Raw genomic sequence first — 14767 nt, 5'->3', positions numbered from 1 at the left:
AATATACATTCGCGTAAACTCTCTTGCTGGCTCCACAGTTCATTAAACTCTCTTATGAACAAGTCATTCGTCTTTCTGGCCTGGTCTCATGAATCATGTAAACCTCGAATTATGTTCCGAAAAACTTCCTGAAAACAAAATTCTGGATGGTCCAAAAATTTACCTGGCCATTGTTTGCACCCTGAGAACTAGCTCTATCAACTTGAACCATCGTCAGATGCATGTTTCTGGAAACTGAGGTACGTTTCTGTTTGAACGGCAAAACCCAGATGGCTGGCACTAGCCATATCCATCTACACGTACGTGATCGATCAGAGTCAAATGCCGCACTCCTTGCTGCAACGGGCAATGCAAGCCATGTGCCTCACACAGGTTAGGTTTCCCTTTTGATTCGACTTCCCTGTAATCGTTGGAGTCTTGCTAAAGATGATCCTGCTCTCGTACGTGCCGATAAACAAGCGTGGCTCAGAAGAACATGCAGGTCGAAGTCAGAGAGTAGAAAGCTCTCTTGTCCTTACTGCGAACCCTGAACCGATTGCTGTCAGCGACATTGCCGTTGCCGCAATGTTTTGGCAACGGCCAGCTGACTCCTGCTGCCAAACCATCAACATTTGGTCTATTGCTACCTCGCCTAACATATCATGTGATCGATGGATCAGATTCATGCATGGGAGGATGGTTACCTCAGCATTAAAACGGGACATATTGTGAGCTTGGGAGATATGGTAGCTGTTAATTCGTGGATTACAGGCTTAATGTTGCGTTTAATTTGTTGGCAAGGATGAGGATTTGTTTCCGTGTTACCCTCGTCCATTCGTGGCAAGCTTTAGTATACTATCTTGATTCACTGCTAAATTTCAATTCACAGATCGATGTTTGTAAGCCTTTCATATATACTGCTTCAGATTTGAGAATCTGATCGTTAATTCTGAAGCTTTCATTTCGTAAGGTAGAATTTTCACAGCTGTGTTACAGGTATTTCTCAGGAATGATATACTTACTGTTTGTGAATGCTCGCAAGGTCATTTGGCCAGTCGTTCCTGATTCCTAAAACTATAAATAGGAGGGCCCAAGGAAGGAGTTGAACACAACAAAGAACCAACGCTCTCTCTTGCCAAATAGGCGAGTAGTTTCACGGGAAGGCAAGGCCACACTGCCATGGCACCAACGGCTTCCAAGATCGCCGGCGCGCTTGTGCTGGTGCTCCTGCTGCTGGGCGCGAGCGAGGGCCAGGTCCTGCCGACCCCGTGCTGCCGCTGGGACTGCTGTGACGGGTATGACTGCTGCTCGCCCGGCCTTGGCGCCGACGCGGTCACTTGACGCGTGCCAAGGCACGGCCGGGCGCGGCAGATGGCGTGGGTCGCAAGGTCGGTTCCGGAAACTAGCTTGGCGCACCGCGGTGCCCGCCGACCCATCGCATGTGGGCTCTGTACACAAGTCCTGCTTCCTTAGCTTGTGGCCGGAAAACAAATTCTATAGAGCTTGATTCTTTAAAAGATCTTTGCTCTCAGCGTGATATTTGTCTCTTTTCTTCACGCGCGATGTCGCTCTTAGCTGTTAAATCAGAGACACATGGTGTCTCGTAAGAATTTTCTTTATCAGATCTTATAGAATTTATTCAGTGGCTGCCTCCGTTTGGTTACTGAATTTGTGTGTTCCATTTACTGAATACGTGCCTCCGGCTAGCTACTAGTACAACTCTTCTGTTGGGACAGGTTGACGTTTCGTTCTATATTGTTACATTGTTTCGTTTTATCCTTAATTTGGTATTGTACTTGTCCGTGTTGTACTTACTCCTACATCTCATGCATGCTGATGATGGATGTACGACAGATCCATTGGCGACTTAATATCATATTTTAAGGTTAATATCATATGCTGATGAGTATGTTATAATAAAATAATTTAAGTTACTATTTTTAGTTTAAAAAATATAAATAAAGAAGACTCACACAAATATTCTTAATATATCTATAATTCTAGTTCCATAAATTCTTGAAGTTAAGAATACCTAGCTTCAATAATTTTTAAAATTAAAATTCTACCAGACCTAACCGTTTGCGTCCCTATGATCCACAAGATTATTTCGATGTGAATCGAATTTTTCTCGGTTTATCTCACCCGCTGGGATCCACCAAGTCCTATATATCCATGTTTCATCCAACGGGGCGCATAGAAATTTGTACGTTCGCAACTTCGCACCACAAGTTACTTTGACTTGGTTACTCAATTGTGCTCAAAGTCACCTTTTTTTTCTCTTCCATTTTTGGATTAAGCGCCGCAGTGGACCACAACAACTTCCAACTAAGCACTCCAACTTCAAACTAAGTCCAACATTATCATGCTTGCCTGCCCATACTGTCAGCTCTGGACCAAAGCCACGAAAATTATAGGTTTAGCTCAAATAACCACGAAGGAAAAAATATAATGTATTTTAATTTCCAATTTTATCCAAAGAACAAAAAAATAATCAATATGCATGCGCTGTCACGAGAAAAACAATGCGCAATATCTTCCACGCGAGGAAACATAAAAAGTTGGAACCGCTGCCATGATAAAACAACAAAGCAGCGGCCGTTGCGCAATCAAGTTCTTATGGGGAAAGTCGGTACACGGCTCCTCATAAGAAAATGGACACAAATAACTTATTATTCACAAAAGCGACAAGACACGTAACGTATTCTGCTTTCCCCCCCTCGCACGATCAAAAGTGAGCCAATGCAAGCCTGTAACCGAAGGCGATACAAGAATAATTAATCCGTGTGCCCCGTCACAACAAAAAGTAAATCCACATTAGCTTTCTCACGAGGAAATCAACAGTGTTGGAGCTAACAAAAAGATGTTGCTGCCCCGATAAAAGCAACAAAGCAATAACCGTTGCACCAATTGAGCTCTTATTACGAGGAAATTAAACCGGTGAACGGTTGATCCTAGTGAGGAAACCGACAAAATAGTTCTTTGTGCCGAAAATGACAAAGGTGAAATCTCTGCGTAGAAACACAACAAGACATGTAGCGATTTTAGCTTTTTTTCTTGGCTGCTTGAGTTAATACACAATCTCACCCATATCAAGAGGTACCCGCCGTGGCTGCACTGAGTTGGAAAATGCTTCCAAGGCTCATCATCTTAGATGCATCACGGCGCTCACACGCATGTACACGACCGGACGCACCGCGCATTTTTTTTGGGCATCGCGCCAGGCGCGCTCGAAGGTGTGATCCATACGTGTACGCCGTGCTGGAAACGCGGGCCCCGTCGGCCTTCAGTGGCTTACAAAAGGGGCCCTTGTACCTTGCTAGGCCTTCGTGTGTAGTGCCTGTTGCATTCATCCTAGGAATAATAATAGCCAGTTTGAGTGAGAAGACGTTGGGTGTTTTCGAGCTAGGGAGATGGCGTTCGTTGGTAGTGGTAAGCCTGCAGACTCGTTCCGCGACTGCGACGTCCTTATCCTTATCGGAATGGATCATTCTGGATTTTTAAAGAATCACAGATCAAGATTGTTTTTCTTAACAAAAAAGATTCGAACCCAGATCAAGATCGTTTTTGCTTAACCAAAAAGATTCGAACCTTTGCATGCCGGTAAAAAACCAACAAGAACGAAAACACATTTTCATTGTTTCATATATTAGGGGTTTTTACTTGTGAAGTTGTGAGCCACCCACCGACGACGACGTCCCGAAGCCGCTGCTCACTCTTAGCGCCGCGCAGATCCAACGCCTGAGGGTACCGTATATATAGTGCATATGTGCATGCACGCACTACTCTGAATATTATTCTAGCTATTAGTTCAAGTTATTCATTTTACGACTTTATGTGTGCTTAAGTAATTCTGTACATGTTTAGATGGTAGTGTTTTTTTTCTCTTCGGTTAGCTAGGTTAATTTGTTTAGGTTAACCATTACTCTATTTCTTTGAATAAAAAACATACTAACAAGCTAGCTCTAACTATGTTACTCACGTAGTCACGTAGTGCAACAACTATCTAGTTGCAGGTTTAGGTGACTGAGATAAAAAAAAGTTTAGGCGATTGAAAATTATCTATTTCTGTGTATGATTTTCTCAGTTGTATGCTCAGATCTGCTCATGACTGGTTGTACATTTGATACTTAATTTTATCTATTTATGTAACGTTGGTGAAAGAAAATATCTTTCACGAATAAAGTGCGGCGAGAATCAACTCGTATGAGTGGTTCAAGTTTGGAAAAGATGTGGAGAGGGTAAGAGTGCGTAGAGTTCTTAGGAAAATCTGTCTCTTTTGGTTGGATGCCTAAGGGTCAGTATTTATACTGATATTCAGAGTGTGAATGTACAAACGTACTTATATGAACCCGATAGACAAATAAGTTCTTTTCTTTTTACAGCAGGACATAGGGACAACCTCGTAAATCATCACTACGACTAGTGAGACGGTTATCCTAGCGGCTGGTCGTCTATTCTAGCGCCGTATTGCACCAGCGTATCAGACGACCACCACTTGACGGGTATTAGATACTGGTCACTTCACTACAAGTGGGTGTGCGTCCCCACGGGCCCCTCCCGGTTAATCTTTCTAAAGGTTCAATGGCTCTGGGAGTCCGAAAGGCTCCAAAGGCATAGCCTCTGGGACCCCTCCAGAGCCACGAGCCCTGGAGGGGTCCTGAGTCTGATGGTCCTCGAGTCTAGACTGACGGAGCCCAAGGGTGTCACGAATCCTCGATGCTGACCCCTCAACAGTAGCCCCTCGCAATGATGGCCTGTGGTGCGGCTGTTCCTGCGATACTCGGAGCAGGACCTCTGACGACCCTTAGCTCCGTAATCATGATCCCTTGGCCCTCTGACAATTTTGAAGTTAGGAGTGCCAGTCTAGCGGTTAGGCGGAATGTCTAATGTCACCTGCGAGGGAGGATATTAAATGAGCTCTTTTACAGTGGTACATACTATCTAGAGGTAAGAGGTAGTATAAATCTAATCCGACGATCTATATAATTGGATATTTTGGTAATTATGGCAATTTTGTTAAAATTAACTACCATGCTTTTGCTAATAGAAAAATTGACGCCGCAAACATCGGATCGCTAACCCTAGCCGATGGGTAGCAAATGAACTCTCATGCCGAAGACAGATTAAAATGTTAAAATAACAATGAAATATTACTCTATTTAGAGACATATAACTGCAGTTAATTAGTTTTATGCAACGTATTTTTCTTCCCAAAATAACCCTAATACTACTATACTACTCACATATACTACCTATACTACTAAGTAGAAAATAATTAATATTCTGACTAATCTGGATCGTTGGACTCTAAAAATAGATGGCTCATATTAATTTTGGACCACCGTAAAATTTCTCTATTAAATACAGCTTGCAGTTAGTGATATAGTCGTGTTTTGGTGAGACGGTAGTAGGACGCGTGGCGCCTTGATATTAGAGGGTCATGGAGAGCAGTTCTACTTCTCTATGATGGTCGGAAAACCGCTACGAACTTGAGGAGAGGACTGTGCGTGCGATCTTACCACATATTCAGCGACGGTGTCGTAACCAAGGACAACGTCGGCCAAGTTCCCTGCATACAGGACGAATATTGCAAGTCTCCACAAGTCCCCAACCAGTTGGTGACCTTGATGGAGAAATCCCCCCTCCCGAGCTCGTAAACACCATCTTCTTCTCGACAGCCGCTGCTGCACTCTTCTCACCGGACAGACAGATCAAGGCCACAAGGCACAAGACAAGAACAGGCAGCCGGTGAGCTCTTGCTATTTCGCGAAGCTATTCTGATCTTGTTGAAGGCGAACAGTGTCAAATAAGAAGAGGGGAGGGGTTTACTACTTGAAGAGCCTCCTTGGTTTGTGGCCCCCCCAGCTACTCTCTCGGTCTCGGTCAGAGTGCTAGCTACTGCGGTCCAGCGAGCCGCGTCGTGTTGCGCGTTTTCGCCGTAGCCTCCGTCCGGTGCCCATCCAGCTTCTGGATACGCAGGGCTGCTGTCCGTGTAACTTGCATGCGGCACCACTGGATGTGCACTCAGTTGTGCTTCTGTTTTCCGTGAAGAATGCTTCGGAAACCTGCTGCGTGCAGTGCTGCTCTTCAGGCTACACGCCTTGCGTGATCAGAGCTGGAAGCACTCACGGACACACTATGGAGCATAGATATCTGCTGATTAGGAAAAAGCATGCGATGCGATCAGAATAACTATGGTCAGTTACGTACTCACATGTACCGATATACAGCCGAAAATGCCAAACCAAGCAAAGACAGATGAGTGCCTGATCTGTACAATTTTGACTGTCAGTCCCAACCCAGGAGTCTCCAGGTTCAGAAGCTTACTGTTAGTACTAGGTGCTACAAATTTTGCTGTCAAGTTCGGAAAACGACGCAAAGAATTCAACATTTCTGGGATGAACTCAAAAACAGATAGATGCCAAACACTAGCCAATAAGAATCGACATCAAGTACCACAGCGGCAGGACTCACATCAGCAAAAAGCCTATTGCCCATCACACACGCATTCATCTCCAGCAAAAATTGTTCATGAGAATCATCACCTGATAGTTCAGCAAGAATTAAAATTTGATTATTACACATTGATCTTATTCACAACAACTAGAGCCTAAAAGCCTTGCCGTCCCAAAAGCTTTCGGATCTGCCACGAACAATTTAACCATATAAATGCCCCTGACACGTTCATGTCTTGAGTCTTGATGACACAAGGGAACCAAAATTAACCTAAATTTCGCCAAACAAGTTCGGTATGCAAACAAGAACATCCCTTATACACAGCCAATCTAACAGCTATAGTAAGAAGAAATACTCCATACAGTTTTTTCCTTTTTTTTTGGTGGAAGAAGAAGAGCTGTAGAAGTAGAAATCGAGCCTCGGAGGCGCTGCCATGCTTCAGAGCTTGTCGACGTCGACGTTCCTGAATGTCCCGCCAAGCAACGACAGGAGGCCACCGCCGTGCACCCTTCCCTCGGGGATGGCGACCACCCCTTCCTCTCTGCCCCCGTCCGCTGGCGCCGCGGCTGGCGGCGAGGACTTCATAGAGTGGGGGACCAGCACCTGGGGAGGGATCAGCTCCTGTCTCGTCGTCCCCGCCACGGGCGAGCCGTCGCAGTCCGACACCGTGCTCACGCCCGATGATGTGTACTCGTTGGCGGAGGGAACGATGCCGTGGAACAGGCCCGGCCCAATCATGCTTCCCCCGCCGACCCGGCGCTGCTGCTGCTGCGAGGCCACCAGCCTCCCGTGCGCCGCACAGAGGCCACTGCGGCCGCGCGCGAACTTCTCGCAGCCGGCGCCGTAGGTGCACCGCTTGCCGCCGCCGTGGGCCTTGCAGTACTCGGTGCTCCCCTGCGCGCTCTTGCCGCACCCGTCGACCCTGCACCGCTTGCCGCCGCCGTGCTTCACGCAGCGGTCCGTGCGCCCCCGCGCGCTCTTGCTGCACCCGGGCACCGCGCACCGCTTCCCACCGCCGTGCGCCACGCAGAAGTCGGTGCCACCGTGGACGCTCTTCGGGCACACGCCGCCGCCCTCGAACATGCACCGCTTTCCGCCGCCGTGCGCCTTGCACAGCGGGGTGCTGCCCTCCGCGCCCTTGGCGCAGCCCTCGAAGACGCACCGCTTGCCGCCGCCGTGCGCCTTGCAGTACAGCGTGCTGCCCTGCGCGCCCTTGCGGCAGTCCGGGTACTGGCACCGCCGGCCGCCGCCGTGGGAGATGCACAGCCCGACCCTCCCCTCGGCGCTCCTGATGCAGTCTTCCACGGAACATCTCTTCCCTCCGCCGTGCTTGATGCAACGCCCGGACTTTCCCCGCGCTGCTTTAGGACAGCCAGCATAACCGCACCGGCGGCCGCCGCCATGGGCGATGCAGTGATCCGTCTTCCCTTCAGCGCTCTTGGTGCAGCCAAGCTGCAGGCACCGGCGGCCCCCGCCGTGGGCCTTGCAGTAGGCCGTGCTGCTCTCGGCGCCCTTGTGACACCCAGGCTTCTGGCACCTCTGCCCGCCGCCGTGAGCGATGCACAGCCCTGACGCACCTCTCGCACCCTTGGAGCACCCTTTGAACCTGCACTTCTTGGGATGCCGGCGGTGAGCCTGCTGTCCAGGATGGCTTACCACCGTGACAACATCAGAGCTCACGCCAAACGAAGCCTCCGTCATGGATGCTGAAGGTTCGGGGCTGGGTCGAAGACAATGCTGATCACTATCATTAGTGCTGTCCATGTGATTTAGCAAACCCTGCGCCTCTTCATCAGCAGAGAAGTACGCAGGCCGAGGCGCGAAGAGCAGGGATGGCATGTAGCCGCCGGAGCTCCTCCTCGCCGACGTCGAGCCCTCATCAACAGTGAAGGAGACGATGTTTCCGGCAGGCGGTTCCGAGTGTTGAATTATTGTTCCAGCATTATTCTTCCGATGAATCCCAAGGCTCAACACCCCTGGATCGGTGAAGGAGAAGCTCTGGCCAAACAAAGTCACAGGTGCTCTCGACTTGTCTGCTCCGGCAGGCTGGTGATCTGCAGAGTGAACCTCCGGCGTCGGACCCAGTCCAAGGACTAGCCTGCAGCCATCATCTTGGGCAGGCGCATGACTCGGCCTCCGTAATCCTCCGCGACCATTGTTGCAGCTACTGTCCATCGCTGAACCCAACCGTCCTAGGCCAAACGTTATCTGGCTCTGACCATGGCTGCCTAATGTGTAGCTTGGCACCGAGAGCCCCATTGAAACTTCAGGATTCTCCATCAGAGGCTGGTTTCCGCGGTTCAGGATACCCGCAAAACCGTTATTCATCTAGACTAAGTACTTGAATAATACACTAAAGGTGGTGGAAGAAGAACAACAATGAGGAGAGTATCTCTGGACAGCGAGATCGGGGGGTTTGCTGATCCCTTATATGTGCACCGTAGAGTAGACGAAGTGGAAGAATATCAGCAGCAGTAAAGTACCATTTGATCCACCACTAACAAAGCCCGATGTGTCTGCCCAATCCATTACTATCTTGCTTCAGTAAAAAATTGTGATCCAGAGGGTACTTGACCTCTGACAGACTAAACCATCTGATATAGCGATGTTCACTGACCGTTGATCATCAAGTTGAAGCAGAGGAAGCTCAAATGCTCTGTACCAGTACAATCTTCAGATTACAACAATACTGCAACAAAGAGTGGAAACTATTTGAGATTCTGTTCTAAAAAAAACATAAGGCCACCATTTGGAATGCAAAAATTTCATAGGAATCCACGCAAAAAAAAAAAAAAATCATAGGAGCATTATAATCACCCTAAGAATCTTGTGTAGCTCTCACGTTCCAAAGGAGTCTTAGCAATTTCAGCAATTAACAGTGATTACTATTATTATTTACCACACCAACCACGAGGCCTTGCGATTGAAATTAACCATAGAACTATAGAAGGGGCAACTCTATTGCTGCTCTAGAGAAAAGCCGGCCCATTATAAAGAGATCAGTAAACATAGGACCAATCGTAATCAGGAAGAACATTGACCAGGATCTTTATTTATGATTGGACTTATATTTTGTTGGCAAACAACAATGATCATATCATGCTAATAACATTCTAAATAGTACCATGCTAACTGAAGGTAAAAGGCAAAGTAAAACAGAATGGGTATATGTACTCTAATCGAGTTTGAGAGATGATTTTTCTTTGTCCAATCATTTACAGTAACTTCGGTTTTAGTTTGGATGAAGAAAAAAAGATGTCAAGCACACACATAAAACGAGTCAAAATTTTGCCTGGTCACGAGCTAAAAATAAAGAGAACCATAACTACTTGAGAACAAGAACTTGCACAATAGGCATGTTAACATCTTCTATTCTCCAAACGACGATACGTGGACTTCTTGGCTGAACAAGATGAGCTTTTCTAGCTACCAATCCCTTGATAGGTTATGCTAACTTAATGCATGATTGTTCATGAGTCAGCGATGATACCAGCCCTTGCATACCTTCTTATAAAACAACATAATTTAGGTTTGTTCAGGTCATACCTATGTCTACAATCGTGCAATCAAATTCCTTTACGGTACAAACTGCTGGATCAGCACTCATAACTATGAGCAAATTTCTAAGGCAATAGGAAGAGCCATTCAGTTGACTCGACGATACAGCGTTCCAATAGCCGTGGAAAAGAATATCAGGGGCTTCGGAATCGGTTGAGTTCAGCTAAAACTTATTGGCGTCCCCAACAAAGAAATCAGACCCCATCTAGTACACGAGAATTTCGGAGCAATCGTGCAAGAACCATGCTGATTGCTTCAAAATTCTTACGAAACCTGATAAATTCGAAGTTCCAGATAAACATAGTATTTTACGTAAAACTTGTACCTATGAAAATCATTGGAAATGGAAAAAAATACAACTGAAGCAACCTAGAATACAGCAACATAGAAACATATCCCATAGGGCTGAGAGCCTCAGAGTACCTACCTATTTGTAGGTGACTGGCTTAGTGAATATGTTGTCAGACATGGAACAAAGCGGAGGTTCTCGCTTTTTTTTAGTTTCAAGAACCAGAATTCGATTAAGAAACAAAGGAACCATTGAAGAAAGGAACAGAAAATATATCAAAATGGGAAAGAAAATTCGCATAAAGCTCAGTACACAAGGGAACTCCAAGACAGCTCACTCACCCGCTTTTATCTGATAAAAGATGGAAAAAGAAAGGAATTTCTGTTGCTAAAGGCCTCAAGTCTGGAGAAATTTGCAGGAAATACAAAAATCTGGAGAAATCCTAGGAGCCCAAAACGCCTCGCATAGGACTCCCCTCCAGTAGCGTCCTCAACAAACCCACCAAATTCATGCAAAAATTCTGATAGCGGGAGCCGGGACGACACACAGGACAGATCTGAATGAACCGTACAGGAACCCCCTAACCATGGACATCCATGGCAGAAACCTCGAATCAGCAGTCAGGAATCAGGATCGAGAACTCACACGCGACAGCTACCACGCATGCACGCCTAACCCAAGGCTCTCAGGGTGTATATACGCCTAACACAAGCTGAACAACCAAAACGAAAGCAAAAGAATTACGACCATAGCAGAGCTCGCCGAGCGGAATCTTGGCACGGAAGAGGCGGAGAAGAGAGAGGAAACGAGGGAATCTACCTTGCATCTCAACGGAGAGAATCGCAGGCGAGAGAGAGAGAGAGAGAGAGATTTTATTATGGCCTCAGGCTGACGGAGTATTGTGGTTGCGGGAAAAGGGTTCGTGCAAGCGGCCGCGACGTTACAGGACGGCGGCTTTCCCACGTACAGTCGCGCAGCGCACCTGGCTCCTGCCGGCTCGATCCCGCGCGGCGCGGCTAGGCGGCTCGAGCCGATGCGGACTGGCTGTTCAGCTAGTGGCTCTCGCTGTATTCTGTGGCCTACGTTTAGTTGGGGCACTACCACAGAAACCAGAAAAAAGACACCCATATCACCTTGGTGGATTTTTTGCCCTCTCCGCCAGCGCTTACTTTTGAAGAACTGTGACGGCACATTGGTAGGCCTAGAGGGGAATTTGATGAATAAATTGATGATTTGTCATTGAAAATTAATCTTTTGATTATGATGCTACTCACATTAATAAAATGTGGGATCATCTTAGCCAATAACTACGCGTTAGAGTGGCAAATAAACGAAACTACTTCTTAGCAATGGCAAAAAGTCAATTGGCTAGGAATTTGATGGTGACATTTTTAGCATCTCGCTGTGTTCTTGCAAAGAAAAAGTCTTAATGGGTTTGTGCTTGACAAATGGCATGTACAACAGTTGCATCGACTCGTAAGACTATGTAAGTGTCCAATTTTAGTCGCAATTGCATAGTTTTATATCGTTGAAGGTGCTTTAACATCTTGATAAGTTGCTCGAAAAAATGTTTCTAGGGCATCAAATATGCATTTGATCATGCAGCTAACCTATTTTAAAGAAGTTTTTGTTCTGAATTTATTCTCTCTTGACTGTGAAATAGGATTGTTTTCATGTTAAACACAAATGATTTTTATTTATAGAATGGGTAGAAGACATGCGAAGCCTACCTGCTCTTATACAAACCATGTTTTCGGTCTTGCCGTGAGCCATGATATAGCAGTTAAAACGAAATAGAAGAAATAAAAACTGCAGAAAAACTAATTACACAAGGCAACGATCCTCAACCAGCTATGAATAACAGAACAAAAGCAAACAAACTCTACGGCGCGCGCAGTTCGCGAGCGATCAACGAGTACCACTATAGCGGGGTGTCGCAGTTTGTGTTCATCCTTTTTAGTAGATTCATCAATAATTGGCTCTAAGGTTGTTCTGCCCACACATTGTCAACTACTACACATGATTGTTGGAAAATCAAGATGATATGCGTAAATAACAATCAAGCGGTTTAAGTCATTCAACAAACCATGCAAAGCGAATGAAACCATGAGACCTGGACCAGGCCAGCTCCTCCTCCTCCCATCCCTTTCAACAAAAAGTAGAGGTTATGAGATGCGTCTCTGCAGCGACACGATTACGTGATTGGCTTAAGCATTACGTGCACAAGTTGCATTTCTTGGGGCCTCTCATTTTGGATCGGGAAAACTGCAAAAAAACCCCCAAAAGTCACTTGAATTTTGACTTTCCCCCCCAAAAGTTATTTTGTTGCAAAAAACCCCCTAAAAGTTTGACTTTGTTGCAAAAAACCCCCTAAAAATTTAAAAAACTAAAAAAATCATTCAAAAATTCTAAACAAAACTAAAGACAATTCTAAGACCTTCTGTGAAATTTGTTTTCAAAAATAATATCCTTTGCATCATATTTCATGGAGAGGAAGTTTGGAAAAAAAAGATAAATGTGCAACTCATTTATTAACTCATGTTATTTTAACTTTTTCATGTCTACCATTATTTTTCCTACACAAATAATTGTTTAAGTAAACTAATAAAAGTGGTTTCACTAATTTTGGGGGTGTTATGGATTAGTTATGAATTAATCTATCTGTAACACATTTACTCAATCCTGCACGTTACAATAACTAATTAAAGATTTCATGTATTTTTACAAGATAGAGGATCATGTAAGAAGACTAAAATTTGTTTTTTCATGATTTTTGGATTAGTAAATAATTAACTATGCATTTAACTCGAATTAATAAATGAGTTGCAAGTTTTTCTTTTTTTTCAAACTTACTCTCCATGAAATGTGATGCAAAGGATATTATTTTTTAAAACAAATTTCACAAAAGGTCTTATAATTGTCTCTAGTTTTTTTTTAGAATTTTTTGTGATTTTTTAAATTTTTTTTGAAATTTTGGGGGTGTTTTTGCAACAAAATCAAACATTTGGGGGGTTTTTTGCAACAAAACAACTTTTGGGGGGGAAAGTCAAAATCCAAGTGACTTTTGGGGGGGTTTTTGCATTTATCCCTTTTGGATCCTTTCCACAGATCAACAAGGGCAAGCAATTGAATTAGTCCGGTTTGTTGCCAGAAATTCTTGTGGAGGGTCCCTTCTTATTATTGATGCTTTGGGTCCACTTGCATGCATTGATGTTTGATTGTGTTATGGAATAGGGTTTCAACTCTCAACAACAAAATAATGTGTTACGTACGGTGTGTTGGCTTAATTTTTGGAAGCTATCTTTGCGCCATTACATGTATACATGTGTTGATTTCAGTAGATGGAAATCATAGATGACTTAAATGTGGGTGCCTGCCGCTACGTGGAAAACAGATAAAGAAGATATGAAATTATTGATAGATTATAACATTATCTGTCACTGATAATAATAGTAACGGGTCATAGTTATAATCCGTCACTCATGATGACTAATTAGTGACAGGTCATCTAAGCTAATTATTATTGACAGATCAAGTTTTGACCTCTCATTAATGACCAACTCATCTGTGACAAGGCATCCCAAATTAGTCATTAGTGACCCATTACTAATGATCTTTTTACAAATATTTTTTTCTTTTTCTCTTATATTTTCTCACCTATCGGCACAACTTAGTATATAAAAGATGTTATCAATAGCCTTGCGCTTCATATGTGTTTTAGTAATATATTGGTTTCATAGTAATTGATATTATATTGGTTTCGTGGACTTGGAAGAAATGCATGTATGCTATGGATATAGTAGTTGAGTCATCATTATAAAGATGTTTTCATAATTGGCAATGGTATCCATCTATTACAATTAGATACCTCTGGAGCTCGAGTTGATGTAAAGAAACCGAAACCTTGATGTCAATACCATGTTGAATGTGCAGCTGAGAAGAGAGAGAATCAAAATAGAATATTTTGTTATTTTTCTTTTATTCTTCTCTCATTTCTTCTCACCTCAACAACACTAGAATAGAAACTGTTGTATATTTCTGTTTAAGTTTAATGTAAGGGGTAATGGCTATGGACACAAACGCACATTCTGAAAACGATGCAGAAACTTTAAGGGGGCAAGAACTCAACCTTCTTGGCCGAATTTGGCCTAAAAAAATTGGTGAACTCGACAAAGTGGAAGAGAAATAGATATAACTCTTTTTTAGATATCCGTAGAGTTAAAAAAACGTCGAAATCGGAGTCCGTATGTAAAAGTTATGCCCGTTTTACTGAAGGTACTCTGGGTCACCTATCAAATTGCGAAATTTTGCAAAATCAGTTATGAGTGACGGGTCAAAATTACGATTCGTCACTAATAGTGACAAATCACGGTTATGATCCACCACCTATGATCTTTAGCATATAAGGTTAAAAACATAAAATATCCAGTTTCTATCACATTTACGTGATAGTTGCGGTGGTAAGGGAGCTACACATGTGAGGAG

General features: G+C 44.4%; 1 protein-coding gene across 5 annotated transcripts; it reads right to left on the bottom strand.

Moving 5' to 3' along the window:
• Window positions 1–6531: 6531 nt before the first annotated feature.
• Window positions 6532–11190, bottom strand: LOC133919146 (uncharacterized). Of its 5 annotated transcripts, none has more exons than XM_062363429.1 (3): window positions 11102–11190; window positions 9053–9124; window positions 6532–8951 (listed from the first exon to the last, which is right to left on the bottom strand). In XM_062363429.1, exon 3 carries the CDS (start codon window positions 8761–8763, stop codon window positions 6874–6876), a length of 1890 nt encoding a protein of 629 aa, XP_062219413.1. In that variant the 5' UTR covers window positions 8764–8951; window positions 9053–9124; window positions 11102–11190; the 3' UTR covers window positions 6532–6873. The 5 variants fall into 5 exon arrangements, with proteins under 5 accessions (XP_062219413.1, XP_062219415.1, XP_062219414.1 ...); XM_062363431.1 differs by having other exon boundaries at window positions 11030–11177; XM_062363430.1 differs by lacking the exon at window positions 11102–11190 and adding an exon at window positions 10421–10904.
• Between the last annotated feature and the right edge of the window lie 3577 nt (window positions 11191–14767).

This window comes from Phragmites australis, chromosome 5, assembly GCF_958298935.1.
Source record: "Phragmites australis chromosome 5, lpPhrAust1.1, whole genome shotgun sequence".
Lineage (NCBI taxonomy): Eukaryota > Viridiplantae > Streptophyta > Magnoliopsida > Poales > Poaceae > Phragmites > Phragmites australis.
The sequence above is the reverse complement of the archived record's forward strand: the minus strand, read 5'-3'. Positions and strand labels throughout refer to the sequence as shown.

Bases quoted from the DNA above. Each gene is read 5' to 3' on its own strand.
- LOC133919146 (XM_062363427.1), bottom strand. From the start codon at position 8,763: ATGAATAACGGTTTTGCGGGTATCCTGAACCGCGGAAACCAGCCTCTG.